Source organism: Carcharhinus amblyrhynchos, chromosome 28 (genome assembly GCF_965287045.1).
Source record: "Carcharhinus amblyrhynchos chromosome 28, sCarAmb.v2.hapA, whole genome shotgun sequence".
Classification (NCBI taxonomy): Eukaryota; Metazoa; Chordata; class Chondrichthyes; order Carcharhiniformes; family Carcharhinidae; genus Carcharhinus; species Carcharhinus amblyrhynchos.
The window spans coordinates 35,225,968-35,244,714 of NC_137351.1; the positions used below are offsets into that span (position 1 = coordinate 35,225,968).

Here is an 18,747-nt window from a genome sequence, read left to right on the forward strand (position 1 = left end):
AAATAGCAGGGGTAGGGTGGCAGGTGGCTGGAGAGGTAGGTGGGTAAGTGAGTTGAGTTAGATGAGGCAGCTATTTGAGGTAGTTGGGTGGTAGGGGATATTGCCCGAGGTTTGGGGCATAGTCGAGGTTAAAGGATGTGTTGGAGGCCAATGTGAGTGATGGGGATGGGGGACTGGGTGCAGTTGTGTAGTTATCCAGTTCTTAGACGAGATTTTAATCTGTCCAGCATTTCCTAGGTAATGATCCAGATTTGTACCGTGATTGTCCAAGGTCTCAATCTTTGAGAAAATTCTTGCCCAGGAGGCAAGAAGGCAACGAGCCACAAGATAAGGGCGAGGCATCACAAGGAGCAAAGAGGGTTTGTCGTGAGCCGGAAGAAAAGTGGCAGAGCACGAGGGAAAGGGGACATGTCCTCTCTCCGTCCAACCCCAAAACTCTCACTGTAGCTTAGAGACATTTGCAGAGGGTCCCGGGGAGCAGGGTGTTCCCATTAGAAGCTGAAGTTTCAAGGGCAGTTCCCACATATCGGAATCCACATGGGATCCCGACACACATCCTGAATCCGCAGGCTGGAGAACTGAAGATTTGAGCTAATGTTGTTCAAAAATTACCTGATCGGAACAGAGTGAAATTCTGAAAGAGAACTCAGATTATAATTCAAAACTTAGAATTCAAATATGAATAAACATTGGAAGGAGAAGCTAAAACTGGAAGAGGAAGTAAAATACCTTCAGAATGGCCTCTTGGCCAAAGTACGAAGAATTCAAATCCTCTTTGACCAATGGACCAAAGTCCTTTCTCTTGGGGGTTTGTGGGTCTTTTTTTCTTGTGGAAGCTTTTATTCAGTGACTATCTGCTTTACCATGAAGGATTGAAAAGGGGAAGTTGTAATCAGGAACTGAAAGGCGTGTATGTTACGGTGCAAAGTAACTGTGTTCTTCAACAGTTACAATATCGGGAGAGACTCCATTTCAAATCCCGGGGCAGGACAGTTAGAATTGTACTTTGGGAGTTTAATCAGCAGCTGAGAATACCTGAGACAAGCTGGACAGTGTGGTCAGGGCTCTCTTGAGGCCTTTTGAACACCCCCCTGTGTGATTGGTGTAGTTGGTGTAGCAGAGACTGATCACTGAGGGAGGGAAGGAACAGGCAACAAAATGTCCTCTGGTGCACTCTTCTCACACACCTCAGGAGCCGCTCCCCAACCCACCCACTGAGGGGGAACCACTGTAGCACCTGAGGCAAAAGCTGCCCTCATCGAGGGAAGGGGGCGGAGGGCACGGGCTCAAAGCTGGGGTCATAGTCTGAAAGACATAGTCAGGGTGTATTTTAACAGCTCTTTACAGAGAGGTGGGGGAGGAGGTTGCTTCAGCGAGGACGGGGGTGGCGGGGGCGAGTGTTGTGTGGGGAGTGGAGAGTGAAAGACTTCACCAGGGGTGTCAGTGTTGGAGTTTCGGCGGTTTGGTGCAAACAGGGAGCTGAGACGTGGTTTGAGTTAACAACAAGTATAAGGGAACTGGCATTGAACCCCAGAAGTTAGTGAACGTGAGTTGACCTGTGTAACACCACACTCACAGCACGTAAGGTCCATCTCCCCTTGATTTGCAGTGACACACCAGCTGTCTCTTTATTGTCTATCCAATGTGAATCCTCACCTTCCTACTCCTGCTGAACTCACTTCTCCATGTCCCACCCGCCACTTTATTTTACCAGCCGAGGCTCCAATCTGAAACTAATCACTGGAAATTCCACAGAGAATTTTGTACACATCAAACGGGAAATTGTACATCATGGTCCAGAGCGTGAGTTGCTTCTCTGCTCTCCTGGAACACGCTCTGTCTAAGGTTTTGCCCTTGGTATGACAAAACCAATTTTGGGCATCATTTTCAGAATGTCCTCTTCCTAAGAGTAAAATGGGGCCGGTTTCTCTGCACCAGGGGAGGGGTGTCTGAATCACCGGAGCAGTGGGCCGGAGGGGGGCAGGGGGTGGGGGTGAACTTCGCACAGCTGCCTCCACCAGGCAGGGTTCCTCCCCAGGGTTGGCACCCTGTGTTTCCAGGCGGTAACAAGAATCCACTCAACGCCAAATGCAAATCCAAGTTATACCCAATACCCTTGAAGGCAGCAGGGTGATAAATGGTTGTTTTGAAGATGGATTGTATAAATAAGACTTGCGTTTCCTGAATGAAGAAGATCATTATTGAGTTCTTTGAGAAGGTGACCAAAGAGGTGGATGGGGGTAAGGCAGTAGACGTGGTATATATGGATTTTAGTAAGGCGTTTGATAAGGTTCACCATGGTATGCTTCTGCAGAAAATGCAGATGTATGGGATTGGTGGTAATTTAGGTACTTGGATCAGGAATTGGTTAGCAGATAGGAGACAGAGGGTGGTGGTTGATGGTAATTATTCATCATGGAGTTCGGTTACAAGTGGTGTGCCTCAGGGATCTGTTTTGGGGCCACTGCTGTTTGTAATCTTTATTAATGATCTGGATGAGGGTATAGTTGGGTGGATTAGTAAGTTTGCTGATGACACCAAAGTCGGAGGTGTGGTAGATTGTGAGGAAGGGTGTCGAAGTTTGCAGGGTGACTTGGACAGGTTGCAGAGCTGGGCCGCAAGGTGGCGGATGGAGTTTAATGCGGAGAAGTGTGAGGTAATCCATTTCGGTAGGAATAACAGATGTGTTGAGTATAGGGCTAACGGGAAGACTTTGAATAGAGTGGAGGAGCAGAGGGATCTAGGTGTATGTGTACATAGATCCCTGAAATTTGGGAATCAAGTAGATAAGGTTGTTAAGAAGGCGTACGGTGTCTTGGCGTTTATTGGTAGGGGGATTGAATTTAGGAGTCGCAGCGTCATGTTGCAACTGTACACAACTCTGGTGCGGCCGCACTTGGAGTACTGTGTGCAGTTCTGGTCCCCACATTACAGGAAGGATGTGGAGGCTTTGGAGAGGGTGCAGAGGAGGTTTACCAGGATGTTGCCTGGTATGCAGGGGAGGTCCTATGAGGAGAGACTGAGGGATTTGGGGTTGTTTTCACTGGAAAGAAGGCGGCTAAGAGGGGATCTAATAGAAACATATAAGATGATTAGAGGTTTAGATAGGGTGGATGGTGATAGCCTGTTTCCTCGGATGGAGAAAGCTAGCACGAGGGGGCATGACTTTAAATTAAGGGGGGGTAGTTATAGGACGGATGTCAGGGGCAGGTTCTTTACCCAGAGGGTGGTGAGGGACTGGAATGCCCTGCCTGCTGCAGTTGTAAATGCGCCTAGTTTGGGGGCGTTTAAGAGATTGGTGGATAGGTTTATGGACGAAAAGGGATTGGTTTAGATTAGTGGGTCAATGTTTTTTTTAAAAATAAGACTGGTTGGCGCAACATTGTGGGCCGAAGGGCCTGTTCCGCGCTGTAATGTTCTACGTTCTATGTTCTATTGGCTGAGGTGTTGAAGGTGATTTGATGGTGACCCTCTGTATTGGGAGCTGAGGGGATCTAGAACAAGAAGGCATAACTCTAACATTAGAATAAGAACGTTCTGGAACAATGTCAGGAAACACTTCTTCACGTGAAAATCTGGAACTGTCTCTCCAAAAATCTGGTTGAGCCTTGAGGTGAATGGGAATTTTCAGAGCAATGAGATTTCTGTTAGACGTTGGAATTAAGGAATGTGGAATCATCTTGGAAAATGTAGTAAGGAACAAACACACAGCAGAATCGTGGGGCTCAGGCTCCTGCCTGACTAAGGAGTGGTGATGTATTGAGGGGTCGACAGTACGGTGCCCGGTGTAGGGGGTGGGCACGCCAGTGTGAGGGCTGAGCAGTACAAGGCATATTTTTGCCCACCCTGTGGCCATGAGATATGAGGAAGGGCCAGGCCACGCATTCTCCCACTGCTGTGGGCAAAACCCCCTTAATTAGGGGCTGGATGAAGTGAGAGATCCTGTGGTACAAATACACAGGTCCCTGAAGGCAGCAGTTCAAGTAGACAAGGTTGTGAAGAAGGCTTTTGGAATGCTCTCCTTCACTGACAGAGATACAGAATATAACCATAAGATTTGATGTTGGAATTGTATAACATACTGTTGAGGCCACAAAACTACCTGTTACACAGACAATAATACATTTCTACAATGTGCACTGCGATACCTGCCTGGTTCAAACAGTTAGATTCCGGTTCCTGTGTCCAGCTGCACAGAAAGGATGGGGAATGTTCAGTTCCAGACCCGGAATCTACAGGTGGAAAATACCGGACAGTGGCAGCCCCTCTGGTCCTGGGGAAAGGTGTTCATCCCAGACAGTAGCTGCTCACATCCAGGTCCAGCCACAGTCAGAGCGGGGTTTGGGGGTGAGGCGTGCCTGTTGTCGGGGGTGGGGGGGGGTTGTGAGGCGTGCCTGTTGTCGGGGGTGGGGGGGTTGAGGTGTGCCCGTTGTCGGGGGTGGGGGGGTTGTGAGGCGTGCCTGTTGTCGGGGGTGGGGGGGGTTGTGAGGCGTGCCTGTTGTCGGGGGTGGGGGGGGTTGTGAGGCGTGCCTGTTGTCGGGGGTGGGGGGGGTTGTGAGGCGTGCCTGTTGTCGGGGGTGGGGGGGTTGTGAGGCGTGCCTGTTGTCGGGGGTGGGGGGGGTTGTGAGGCGTGCCTGTTGTCGGGGGTGGGGGGGTTGAGGTGTGCCCGTTGTCGGGGGTGGGGGGGTTGTGAGGCGTGCCTGTTGTCGGGGGCTGGGGGGGGGTTGAGGTGTGCCTGTTGTCGGGGGTGGGGGTTGTGAGGTGTGCCCGTTGTCGGGGGTGGGGGGGTTGTGAGGTGTGCCCGTTGTCGGGGGTGGGGGGGTTGTGAGGTGTGCCTGTTGTCGGGGGTGGGGGGGGGGTTGAGGTGTGCCTGTTGTCAGGGGTGGGGGGGGGGGTTGTGAGGTGTGCCCGTTGTCGGGGGTGGGGGGGGTTGTGAGGTGTGCCTGTTGGGGGTGAAACATGCCTGTTGTCAGGGGGTGGGGAGGGGGCCTCCCAGCTACATGGAGCAGCCCAGTGCTTGTATTTTAATTTCACTTTCACTTTCACCTATTTCTACTTCAATGTTGCTCTTGGCTTTTGTGTTGGTTTATTAAACTTTATTTTGAGTGTAAACACTATATTAATGGATCCTCCTGTTATTAGGGGCCCTGTGCCAGGGCACTGTGTGATTCATTGTAAATCAGTCACTGAGCTCTGTCCGGTATTGGCCTGACGGTGCTCTCATCAAGGCTCCAGTGGGAAGGTTGAGCTCTGAGATCGGTGATGGTGCCACATCAGAGCTGGGCCTCCATCACACACCTTCACCAGTGAATGCCAGCGAACTGGCAAACCTGCCAAGCATTTCAATGCACAGTTCATCAGCAGCCTCCTGTAGCCTTCCCAACACAGTCCTCATCGTATCCCAAATCATGTCTGTGCTAGCCCTCCCAATTCGTCCCACCCCAGTTTCCTTTCCCCAGTGTCATGTAATTCCCCCTCTAAGCGTGTATCTGCTCTGAAAGATTGCCCCCCCTCCCCCACCATCTCCCCCATCTGCTTCCTCAACCCCCCCCAGCCAACAAGGACACACTTGCACAAGACAAAACTCTCATTTGCTCCTGACTTTTGCCAATTATTTGAAGTCTGTAGACAAAGATCAAACATGTGAGCAGCCTGTGGGCTGGGACTCAGCAGTACAGCGCACCAGGGAACGCTCCCTGTTCCTGAATTCCAGCCAAAAGTTCAACATATGCATCTCCTGGGGATGACCGTGGATATTACACACTCTGACTGCTGATGTGTCCTGGCTGTCTCGGAGATCGAGGACAGTATTTGTGTCTCTGATCACGTAGGTGACAGGGTCAGTCTGTGAAACGATGCCAATAAACAGAATATAAATAATGCGGAGACATCCTGAAGCAGATCAGTAGTTAGCTTCGAAATATCCTTCTTGATAACTGAAATCTGAATCGACTCTAATATCCACCACATTAGCATTACCTGCAGGTTTCTTTGTAGCTGTTTTCTGTTTACAGAATTATCTCGAGGTGAATCACTGAAAGCACAGCGGCCAGTGATGGAGCAATGGAAAGTGGGGATGAATAAGAGGTTAAAATGGGGGATTGTGATGTGGCAGCAGTTGCAGAGACAGGACCTTCACGGAGGGAAATTAGGATGAGAATTGTGAAGTCAAGATATTACCAGACTGGGAGCCAATAAAATTCAGCGAATGAACAGGATTTGGTGCAGGTTAGGACATGGGCTCCAGTTTAAAGAACATAAGAACATAAGAACATAAGAAATAGGAGCAGGAGTAGGCCATCTAGCCCTTCGAGCCTGCCCCGCCATTCAATAAGATCATGGCTGATCTGTCGTGGCTCAGTTCCACTTTCCCGCCCTCTCCCCATAACCCTTAATCCCCTCTCTTATCAAAAACCCATCAACCCGCTTCTTAAAAATATTTAGCGAGGCAGCCTCCACCACTTCAACGGGCAGAGAATTCCAGAGATTCACCACCCTTTGAGTGAAGAAGTTCCTCCTCAACTCCGTTCTAAACCGCCTCCCCTTTATCTTGAGGCTGTGCCCCCTAGTCCTACTGTCTTTTTTGAGCGGGAAGAGTCTCTCCACCTCTATCCTATCCATCCCATTCATCATCTTATACGTCTCAATGAGATCTCCCCTCATTCTTCTAAACTCTAACGAGTACAAGCCTAGTTTATTCAGCCTCTCCTCATAGCTCAATCCCCTCAACTCCGGTATCAGCCTAGTAAACCTCCTCTGCACTCCCTCCAGGGCCAAAATATCCTTGCGCAAGATTAGAGGATGTGAGCCAGCCAGGGAGCCATAGAGACATTCCAGTCTAGAGGTAACAAAGTGTTGAATAATTTAAAGGGCTGTAGCTGGGATGGAGTTGGGCGTTATTACAGCGGGAGAAAGAGGCGAGCTTGGTGATTATAGAGACAGGGGACACCAGGATTGAAAGCAGTCTGGATCACCCTCAGACATTTGCCAGGGAGAGGGATAGAGCCAGTAGCGAGGGAACTAAGATCATGGTGAGGAGCAAAGTCTTCCTGTGATTTATTGAGAGGAAATTTCTGCTCATCCAATCCCAGAAATCAGTGTTCCAGATTTGTGACGGTGGAGGGTTTGGGAAGGTGCTGGTGAGGGAGAACTGGATGTTGGCCAGGTGAATTTTGATGTTGTGATATCGCCTTAGGGCATATCAGAAATAAGAGGATAGACCCTTGGGAGATACCATAGGTAAAGGTACATTTTGAATATAACCCAATAACAGTATTAACATGGATCAATAGTTCATTTTCTACTAAAACGACATTGCTTTTAAGTGAAGCTGAGATCCCAGATTCCATAACTTTGTGAGGGTTTCTCCATTCCTATTTAGTGCCACCTTATAGGGAGCTCCGTGCCATGGAGCAGTTCACCGAGACCATTACGTAGTTATCTCTCACTCTCCTGGCTGGATTTAAACCCTAAATTGCAGTGATAAAAATACGAATGTGTCACAGCCAGTCATGTTCCTAAACACTGAAATGGAGTAAATTATTCATTACATTAGTATCTCGAGTGGCACAGTGGTTAGCACTGCTTCCTCACAGCGCCAGAGACCCAGGTTCAATTCCTGGTTTGGGTCACTGTGTGGAGTTCTCCCTCTGCCTACGTGGGTTTCCTCTGGGTGCTCCGGTTTCCTCCCACAGTCTGAATGACGTGCTGGTTGGCTGTGTTAAATTCTCTCTGTGTACCCAAACAGGCATCAAAGTATGGGACTAGGGGATTTTCACAGTAACTTCATTGCAGGGTTAATGTAAACCTACTTATGACTAATAAATTAACTTTTACTTTTGAAATCGTAAACTGTAAGGGAATACCTGACTTTAAGGATCTGAACAATACTTTTCTTTTTAGAGATGGCTCCTGAGGCTGTGGACAGCAAGCAGTTAGGGTTGGGCAGTCTGACCTTGGGTCAGTGCCCAGCCCTGGAGAACATTGAGGCAGCGTACAGAGCAGGAGAGCTGGATCGAGCTCAGCAGCTTGCCAGGCTGTGTTTAGCGACAGATTGCAAAGTGGAAAAGGTGAGAATTTAAACTGATCTTAAGTCAATTGGAAGTTTATTCTGTGTCAGTGGATGTTTGCTATCACCATTGGAGAGGGAGTAAAGCAGCAAGACTGTGAGATGAAGCATGAATCTCCCACATAACTGACCTGCAGGTAGAAAGGGAGAAATTGGCAGCTCTTTGGGGGAAATGGTGTGGGAATGGTGCTAGTTGGATAGGTGTGTGAAAGAACTGGCATCAGTGTGATGGGCCAAGTGGCCTCCAGTGATGTATGATATCTCCAGTTTCCTATTTACACTTCCCATATCCTCAGCTTCGTGATCATGTTATTTTTATGTATATAATGTATGCAGCATACAGTACTGTACAGGAACAAGGTGATTATATTCATGGTTAGTAAAGCATTTGGCTATATTGATGACCTGGGGATATTGGGGAGAATATCGATTTGCAAACAGGGAGGGTGTTTGAAAGCTGGCTGTATTGGGTGGCACGGTGGTTAGCACTGCTGCCTCACAGCGCCAGGGACCCAGGTTCGATTCCCAGCTTGGGTCTCTGTCTGGGTGGAGTTTGCACATTCTCCCCGTTTCTGTGTGGGTTTCCTCCGGGTGCTCCGGTTTCCTGCCACAGTAAAGATGTGCGGCTTAGGTGAATTGGCCACGCTAAATTGTCCCTTAGTGTCAGGGGGACTAGCTGGGGTAAATGCATGGGGTTATGGAGATAGAGACCTGGGTGAGATTGTGGTCAGTGCAGACTCGATGGACTGAATGGCCTCTTTCTGCACTGCAGGATTCTATGATTCTTTTAATTTCTACCGTTTGTTTGGAGGTGGATAGGGAATAGCCCCGACAGGATCTGAATATGTAAATAGGTAGTGAAATGAAAATATAACCCAGTTTCCTGAGCTGTGAAACTCACCAAATATAGAACATAAGAACATAAGAAATAGGAGCAGGAGTTGGCCATCTAACCCTTCGAGCCTGCCCCGCCATTCAATAAGATCATGGCTGATCTGTTGTGGCTCAGTTCCACATTCCTGCCCTCTCCCCATAACCCTTAATCCCCTCTCTTATCAAAAACCTATCAACCCGCGTCTTAAAAATATTTAGCGAGGCAGCCTCCACCACTTCAACGGGCAGAGAATTCCAGAGATTCACCACCCTTTGAGTGAAGAAGTTCCTCCTCAACTCCGTTCTAAACCGCCCCCGCTTTATCTTGAGGCTATGCCCTCTAGTCCTACTATCCTTTCTGAGCGGGAAGAGTGTCTCCACCTCTATCCTATCCATCCCATTCATCATCTTATACGTCTCAATGAGATCTCCCCTCATTCTTCTAAACTCTAACGAGTACAAGCCTAGTTTATTCAGCCTCTCCTCATAGCTCAATCCCCTCAACTCCGGTATCAGCCTAGTAAACCTCCTCTGCACTCCCTCCAAGGCCAAAATATCCTTGCATAAGTGCGGCGCCCAAAACTGCACACAGTACTCCAGCTGCGGCCTCACCAATGCCCTATACAGCTGCAGCAAGACCTCCCTACTTTTATATTCAATCCCCCTCGCTATGAAGGCCAGCATCCCATTTGCCTTCCTGACCACCTGCTGCACCTGCAAGCTGGGTTTTTGCGACTCATGCACAAGGACCCCGAGGTCCCTCTGCACCGTCGCATGCTGCAGTTTTTCGCCCCGTAAGTAATAGTCCTTCCTACCATTATTCCTACCAAAGTGGACAACCTCACACTTGCCAACATTAAATTCCATTTGCCAGTTCCTGGCCCATTCGCCCATTCAGGACAAGAGAGAGAGGGCAGGGAGCAGGACAGGGAGAGAAAGGAGAGGGGGAAGGAGGACAGGGAGTGGGACAAGAGAGTGGACACAAACATCCACAAGCTGCTGCTTTCTCCAGATGCAGGGGATAGACATAAAACTCCAGTCTGAAGAAGGTGACAAAACCTTTGACAAGATCTCACTTGGGAGACTTGTAAAGAAGGTAAATTTACATGGGATACAGGGTAATTTGATAAAGTGGATTCAAAATTACCTCAGTTGTGGGAGACAGAGGGTGGTGACAGAAGGCTGTTTAGTGACTGGAAGCCCGTGTCCAGCGGCCGTACCACAGGGATCTGGGTCCACTATTATTCGTTATTTACATGAACAATATAGATGACTTTGTGGTACCAGTTTGCAGATGACACACAGAGTGACTGGGTAGTTAACAGTGAGACTGAGTGGCCTGGACTACAGAAAGATATAGACAGAATGGTCAAATGGGGGGATAAATGGCAGATGGAATTTAACCCTGAAAAGCGTGCGGTGATACACTTTAGGAGTAATTTGATGAAGTATTCAATGAATGGTTTGAGACTAGGAAGTTCTGAGCAACAAAGGGACCTTGGTGTGTTTGTCCACAGATCTCTGAAAGTGGGGAAGGGCATGTTAGTAGGGTGGTGAACAAGGAGAATGAGACACTTGCCTTTATTAATCAAGGCATGGATTACAAAAGCAGGGAAGTCATGTTGGAGTTGTGGAGAATTTTGGGGAGGCCACAGCTAGAGTATTGTGTGCAGTTCTGATCACCATCTTATAGAAAGGATGTGGTGGCACTGCAGGGGGTGCAGAGGAGATTCACCAGGATGCTGCCTGGCATGGAACATTTTGAGTTATGAGAGAGGCTGGAGAGGCTTGGGTTGTTTTCGTTGGAGCAGAGAAGACTGAGGGGAGACCTGATTGATGTGTACAAGATTACGAGAGACATGGACAGCTGCTCCCCTTAAAGTATCAGTCACAAGGGGCTTAGTTTTAGGGTAAGGGGCAGGATGTTTAGAGGGGAATGTGAGGAAGAGGGTGGTGACAGCCTGGAATGCATCGTAACATTTCAGGGCTATGGGCCAAGTGCTGGGAAATGGGATTAGGTGAGAGGTCAGGTGTTTCTCACCTGTCAGTGCAGACTCAATGGGCCGAAGAGCCTCTTCTGTACCATTTGATTCTATGATACCTCCATAAGATATCCAAGGATGGAATTGAACCCAGGTGCCTGGCACTGTGAGGCAGCAGTGCTAACCACCGTACTGCTGTTACGTACTGGACTTATATCCATCATTGTATTTTCTACATCTCCTACTGTTCATTTTGTATTTTTATCCTTTAGTAATTCTGCCCATGTTCAGTTTTTACCCAATCCCCCTTAAATCAGTTGTACCTTGCATCAAAACCTTGGTTTATAACTCAACCCCCTCAATCATAAACTTAACCTGGAATAACTGGTTTTCCAGTCACTGTTAACACGATGTTCCTTCAGCTTTTGATTACTGCCTCATTACCCATTATTAAACGTAAGGTGGTCATCTTCAGAATGAAGTTGTATCTGGCAGAGGCTTGGGGAGTTGCTCCAGTTCTGTGATTCACACGTTGTTACAAAATTGAAATATTTCTCTCTCATCAGAAGGGAGAATCTCTGATTTCTTAGTGGATCATTCAGGAGGTAGAAATAACAGGGACCATCCCTTCCACACATCACCACCATCCCCCCTCCCCACCACCCACACTCCCTGCCCCAAATCTGCCTCAAGTTGAAAACAGAACAACTTTGTTTTGATTTTCCATAGCAGCAATAATTGGTAATATAGGAGGGTACGGTGTCGAAGGAATTGTCCTGGGGTTAGGACCCTGCCTCACCTTGGACAAGGGGATGCAAACGACTGATCACACTGATCAGTGTGAATCAGTATCTGCAGAGCTTGCTTCACACGTTGAATACTAATTTGGTAGGAAGGCCCCCTCTCAGCCATGCAGTTTTAAGGGACCATGTTAGTTGAGGGTTTCTGGCTATTGCTTGACTTCTAGGCATTTTATCTGCACAGCAAGAGGGGAGCTTTGTTTTTATTGTCCTGTTGTTGTTCTTTGTCTCACCAACAAGGTTGTTAAGAAGGCGTACGGTGTCTTGGCGTTTATTGGTAGGGGGATTGAATTTAGGAGTCGCAGCGTCATGTTGCAACTGTACACAACTCTGGTGCGGCCGCACTTGGAGTACTGTGTGCAGTTCTGGTCCCCACATTACAGGAAGGATGTGGAGGCTTTGGAGAGGGTGCAGAGGAGGTTTACCAGGATGTTGCCTGGTATGCAGGGGAGGTCCTATGAGGAGAGACTGAGGGATTTGGGGTTGTTTTCACTGGAAAGAAGGCGGCTAAGAGGGGATCTTATAGAAACATATAAGATGATTAGAGGTTTAGATAGGGTGGATGGTGATGGCCTGTTTCCTCGGATGGAGAAAGCTAGCACGAGGGGGCATGGCTTTAAATTAAGGGGGGGTAGTTATAGGACGGATGTCAGGGGCAGGTTCTTTACCCAGAGGGTGGTGAGGGACTGGAATGCCCTGCCTGCTGCAGTTGTAAATGCGCCTAGTTTGGGGGCGTTTAAGAGATTGGTGGATAGGTTTATGGACGAAAAGGGATTGGTTTAGATTAGTGGGTCAATGTTTTTTTTTAAAAAATAAGACTGGTCGGCGCAACATTGTGGGCCGAAGGGCCTGTTCTGCGCTGTAATGTTCTATGTTCTAACAGTCTGGCTCCGGATGCGCTGAGCTAGAGAGTGATGGGGAGCAGCAGGAGAGGCTGAGGGACAGCGAGTATGAGGGGAGTAGGGTGCTCAGCAGAAGAGATATAACCTGTGGAAATCCTTCTCCCTCTTTATCAGCCTTCCTCAGGCCACACATGTGACACAGCATTGGATGTTCTAATTCTTGACATTGTTCTTGACCAGCTACTGGGTATCGCAGCTTCACATGGAGACACAGAGGGGGTGCAGCATCTGCTCCAGGAAACACGTGTAGAACCTTCAAAGGAGCTGAACGGTGAAAATCCCGCAATTATTGCTGCGCATGAGGGTCACGCAGAAGTGGTGAAAATATTGCTGAATTCCACTCCAGGTAAGATGCTAGCTGCTGCTGCTGTTATTTGAGTGAATAAAGCAGCATGGAAACTCTGTCCTCAATCTTCACTCAATGGTACATTCAGGGCAGTGTTTAGGGAGTGGGTGTGATGTTGGTGTGATGGGGGGGGCAGTGTTTGGGGAGTGGGTGTGATGTTGGTGTGATGGGGGGGCAGTGTTTGGGGAGTGGGTGTGATGTTGGTGTCATGGGGGGGGCAGTGTTTGGGGGGAGTGGGTGTGATGTTGGTGTGATGGGGGGGGGGCAGTGTTTGGGGAGTGGGTGTGATGTTGGTCTGATGGGGGGGGCAGTGTTTGGGGAGTGGGTGTGATGTTGGTGTGATGGGGGGGGCAGTGTTTGGGGAGTGGGTGTGATGTTGGTGTGATGGGGGGGGCAGTGTTTGGGGAGTGGGTGTGATGTTGGTCTGATGGGGGGGGCAGTGTTTGGGGAGTGGGTGTGATGTTGGTGTGATGGGGGGGCAGTGTTTGGGGGGAGTGGGTGTGATGTTGGTGTGATGGGGGGGCAGTGTTTGGGGAGTGGGTGTGATGTTGGTCTGATGGGGGGGGCAGTGTTTGGGGGGAGTGGGTGTGATGTTGGTGTGATGGGGGGGGCAGTGTTTGGGGAGTGGGTGTGATGTTGGTGTGATGGGGGGGGCAGTGTTTGGGGGGAGTGGGTGTGATGTTGGTGTGATGGGGGGCGCAGTGTTTGGGGGGAGTGGGTGTGATGTTGGTGTGATGGGGGGGGCAGTGTTTGGGGGGAGTGGGTGTGATGTTGGTGTGATGGGGGGGGGGCAGTGTTTGGGGAGTGGGTGTGATGTTGGTCTGATGGGGGGGGCAGTGTTTGGGGAGTGGGTGTGATGTTGGTGTGATGGGGGGGGCAGTGTTTGGGGGGAGTGGGTGTGATGTTGGTGTGATGGGGGGGGCAGTGTTTGGGGGGAGTGGGTGTGATGTCGGTGTGATGGGGGGGGCAGTGTTTGGGGGGAGTGGGTGTGATGTTGGTGTGATGGGGGGGCAGTGTTTGGGGAGTGGGTGTGATGTTGGTGTGATGGGGGGGCAGTGTTTGGGGAGTGGGTGTGATGTTGGTGTGATGGGGGGGCAGTGTTTGGGGGGAGTGGGTGTGATGTTGGTGTGATGGGGGGGGCAGTGTTTGGGGAGTGGGTGTGATGTTGGTGTGATGGGGGGGGCAGTGTTTGGGGGGAGTGGGTGTGATGTTGGTGTGATGGGGGGGGCAGTGTTTGGGGAGTGGGTGTGATGTTGGTGTGATGGGGGGGGCAGTGTTTCAGGAGTGGGTGTGATGTGGGTGTGATGGGGGGGCAGTGTTTGGGGAGTGGGTGTGATGTTGGTGTGATGGGGGGGGCAGTGTTTGGGGAGTGGGTGTGATGTTGGTGTGATGGGGGGGGCAGTGTTTGGGGGGAGTGGGTGTGATGTTGGTGTGATGGGGGGGGCAGTGTTTGGGGGAGTGGGTGTGATGTCGGTGTGATGGGGGGGGCAGTGTTTGGGGGGAGTGGGTGTGATGTTGGTGTGATGGGGGGGGCAGTGTTTGGGGAGTGGGTGTGATGTTGGTGTGATGGGGGGGGCAGTGTTTGGGGAGTGGGTGTGATGTTGGTGTGATGGGGGGGGCAGTGTTTGGGGAGTGGGTGTGATGTTGGTGTGATGGGGGGGGGGGCAGTGTTTGGGGGGTGGGTGTGATGTTGGTGTGATGGGGGGGGCAGTGTTTGGGGGGTGGGTGTGATGTTGGTGTGATGGGGGGGGCAGTGTTTGGGGGGAGTGGGTGTGATGTTGGTGTGATGGGGGGGCAGTGTTTGGGGGGAGTGGGTGTGATGTTGGTGTGATGGGGGGGGCAGTGTTTGGGGAGTGGGTGTGATGTTGGTGTGATGGGGGGGGCAGTGTTTGGGGGGAGTGGGTGTGATGTTGGTGTGATGGGGGGGGCAGTGTTTGGGGGGAGTGGGTGTGATGTTGGTGTGATGGGGGGGGCAGTGTTTGGGGGGAGTGGGTGTGATGTTGGTGTGATGGGGGGGGCAGTGTTTGGGGAGTGGGTGTGATGTTGGTGTGATGGGGGGGGGCAGTGTTTGGGGGGAGTGGGTGTGATGTTGGTGTGATGGGGACGCAGTGTTTGGGGAGTGGGTGTGATGTTGGTGTGATGGGGGGGGCAGTGTTTGGGGAGTGGGTGTGATGTTGGTGTGATGGGGGGGGCAGTGTTTGGGGAGTGGGTGTGATGTTGGTGTGATGGGGGGGGCAGTGTTTGGGGGGTGGGTGTGATGTTGGTGTGATGGGGGGGGCAGTGTTTGGGGAGTGGGTGTGATGTTGGTGTGATGGGGGGGGCAGTGTTTGGGGGGAGTGGGTGTGATGTTGGTGTGATGGGGGGGGCAGTGTTTGGGGGGAGTGGGTGTGATGTCGGTGTGATGGGGGGGGCAGTGTTTGGGGGGAGTGGGTGTGATGTTGGTGTGATGGGGGGGGCAGTGTTTGGGGGAGTGGGTGTGATGTTGGTGTGATGGGGGGGCAGTGTTTGGGGAGTGGGTGTGATGTTGGTGTGATGGGGGGGGCAGTGTTTGGGGAGTGGGTGTGATGTTGGTGTGATGGGGGGGGCAGTGTTTGGGGAGTGGGTGTGATGTTGGTGTGATGGGGGGGGCAGTGTTTGGGGGGAGTGGGTGTGATGTTGGTGTGATGGGGGGGGCAGTGTTTGGGGAGTGGGTGTGATGTTGGTGTGATGGGGGGGGCAGTGTTTGGGGAGTGGGTGTGATGTTGGTGTGATGGGGGGGGCAGTGTTTGGGGGAGTGGGTGTGATGTTGGTGTGATGGGGGGGGCAGTGTTTTGGGGGAGTGGGTGTGATGTTGGTGTGATGGGGGGGGCAGTGTTTGGGGAGTGGGTGTGATGTTGGTGTGATGGGGGGGGCAGTGTTTGGGGGGAGTGGGTGTGATGTTGGTGTGATGGGGGGGGCAGTGTTTGGGGGAGTGGGTGTGATGTTGGTGTGATGGGGGGGGCAGTGTTTGGGGGGAGTGGGTGTGATGTTGGTGTGATGGGGGGGGCAGTGTTTGGGGAGTGGGTGTGATGTTGGTGTGATGGGGGGGGCAGTGTTTGGGGGAGTGGGTGTGATGTTGGTGTGATGGGGGGGCAGTGTTTGGGGGGAGTGGGTGTGATGTTGGTGTGATGGGGGGGGCAGTGTTTGGGGAGTGGGTGTGATGTTGGTGTGATGGGGGGGGCAGTGTTTGGGGAGTGGGTGTGATGTTGGTGTGATGGGGGGGGCAGTGTTTGGGGGAGTGGGTGTGATGTTGGTGTGATGGGGGGGGCAGTGTTTGGGGGGAGTGGGTGTGATGTTGGTGTGATGGGGGGGGCAGTGTTTGGGGGGAGTGGGTGTGATGTTGGTGTGATGGGGGGGGCAGTGTTTGGGGGAGTGGGTGTGATGTTGGTGTGATGGGGGGGGCAGTGTTTGGGGGAGTGGGTGTGATGTTGGTGTGATGGGGGGTGCAGTGTTTGGGGAGTGGGTGTGATGTTGGTGTGATGGGGGGGGCAGTGTTTGGGGAGTGGGTGTGATGTTGGTGTGATGGGGGGGGGCAGTGTTTGGGGGGTGGGTGTGATGTTGGTGTGATGGGGGGGCAGTGTTTGGGGGGAGTCGGTGTGATGTTGGTGTGATGGGGGGGCAGTGTTTGGGGGGAGTGGGTGTGATGTTGGTGTGATGGGGGGGGCAGTGTTTGGGGAGTGGGTGTGATGTTGGTGTGATGGGGGGGGCAGTGTTTGGGGAGTGGGTGTGATGTGGGTGTGATGGGGGGGGCAGTGTTTGGGGAGTGGGTGTGATGTTGGTGTGATGGGGGGGGCAGTGTTTGGGGGGAGTGGGTGTGATGTTGGTGTGATGGGGGGTGCAGTGTTTGGGGAGTGGGTGTGATGTTGGTGTGATGGGGGGGGCAGTGTTTGGGGAGTGGGTGTGATGTTGGTGTGATGGGGGGGGCAGTGTTTGGGGAGTGGGTGTGATGTTGGTGTGATGGGGGGGCAGTGTTTGGGGGGAGTGGGTGTGATGTGGGTGTGATGGGGGGGGGCAGTGTTTGGGGGGTGGGTGTGATGTTGGTGTGATGGGGGGGCAGTGTTTGGGGGGAGTGGGTGTGATGTTGGTGTGATGGGGGGGCAGTGTTTGGGGGGAGTGGGTGTGATGTTGGTGTGATGGGGGGGGCAGTGTTTGGGGAGTGGGTGTGTTGGTGTGATGGGGGGGGCAGTGTTTGGGGAGTGGGTGTGATGTGGGTGTGATGGGGGGGGCAGTGTTTGGGAGTGGGTGTGATGTTGGTGTGATGGGGGGGGCAGTGTTTGGGGGGAGTGGGTGTGATGTTGGTGTGATGGGGGGGCAGTGTTTGGGGAGTGGGTGTGATGTGGGTGTGATGGGGGACACGGTGTGAGATCTGATTTGAGTATTGCAGTCCAGTCTTGCACCCAAATCCATTCGGACTAACATCAGGCCATTTTTGTGGATGTGAATCACAAAACCTCAGATTTCAAATGGAAAAATCCCCCCCAAACTGCTCTTCCGTTCTCATTCTGTGTCCTCCATTAAAACCTCCCCTCTCATCAAACCCAAAACTATCAATTCACATCATTGATATCAAATGTTATCAGATGATGCACCCTCCAAGGTTTCCCTTCCTTCAGGACTCTGTATAAATGGAAATGTTTCTTTAGGATGCTGGGATGCCACCATCCTCAGCATATCCCGGGTGCTGGGGGTGGCTGTGATCACAGGCGTACAGGAGATACATCGGGACATTGGGTAAGGGTTTGAAAATCAATGGCAGAAATTGAATTTGAGTGGACAGCTTGAGTGTGGGGAAATACAAACCAACTGAAAGGTCTCATTCTGTTCCTTAACTTCTAATTTTTAGAGTGGAAATGGTGAGTGAAATTTATTGTTGATCATTCCATCGCTGTTTGCACGGTGTTTCTCTAGGTTTGTGTGATAACAAGGATCTGTTGAACTGGATGCTGGCTGCAGCCTGTAAGCAAGGACACCTGGTCGTAGTCAAGCTCTTGGTGCTTGTGTACAAGGCAGAAGCTGATAGTTGTGGGATGAAGGCACAGGATCACCCTATCATCACAGGCCAGCCATTGTACGCAGCGATGAAGGCAGGTATGTGGGCAGTCACAATGCCTCCCTGCGTGCCAGGAACTCAGGACCATCACCTGTTCAGTTAAATAGTCGTATGTGGTTTCGATGCTTCTCTCTTGCCTCTTTGAATTACATAAGAACATAAGAAATAGGAGCAGGAGTTGGCCATCTGGCCCTTCGAGCCTGCCCCGCCATTCAATAAGATCATGGCTGATCTGTCGTGGCTCAGTTCCACTTTCCCACCCTCTCCCCATAACCCTTAATTCCCTCTCTTATCAAAAACCCATCAACCCGCTGCTTAAAAATATTTAGCGAGGCAGCCTCCACCACTTCAACGGGCAGAGAATTCCAGAGATTCACCACCCTTTGAGTGAAGAAGTTCCTCTTCAACTCCGTTCTAAACCGCCCCCCCCCCTTTATCTTGAGGCTGTGCCCCCTAGTCCTACTGTCTTTTTTGAGCGGGAAGAGTCTCTCCACCTCTATCCTATCCATCCCATTCATCATCTTATACGTCTCAATGAGATCTCCCCTCATTCTTCTAAACTCTAACGAGTACAAGCCTAGTTTATTCAGCCTCTCCTCATAGCTCAACCCCCTCAACTCCGGTATCAGCCTAGTAAACCTCCTCTGCACTCCCTCCAAGGCCAAAATATCCTTGCGCAGGTGCGGCGCCCAAAACTGCACACAGTAC

At 51.3% G+C, this 18,747-nt stretch overlaps 1 protein-coding gene across 2 annotated transcripts in view; it reads left to right on the plus strand.

Annotated features, from left to right (window-relative positions):
* The window catches only part of lrrk1 (leucine-rich repeat kinase 1), a 155,498-nt gene that overhangs the window by 34,753 nt on the left and 101,998 nt on the right, over nucleotides 1-18,747 (plus strand). For both annotated transcript variants that reach the window (XM_080214094.1, XM_080214095.1), the window contains 3 exons: nucleotides 7,903-8,069; nucleotides 12,806-12,971; nucleotides 17,898-18,077. In XM_080214094.1, the coding sequence (XP_080070220.1) occupies nucleotides 7,903-8,069; nucleotides 12,806-12,971; nucleotides 17,898-18,077 (513 nt within the window). The remainder of the gene's footprint in view (nucleotides 1-7,902; nucleotides 8,070-12,805; nucleotides 12,972-17,897; nucleotides 18,078-18,747) is intronic.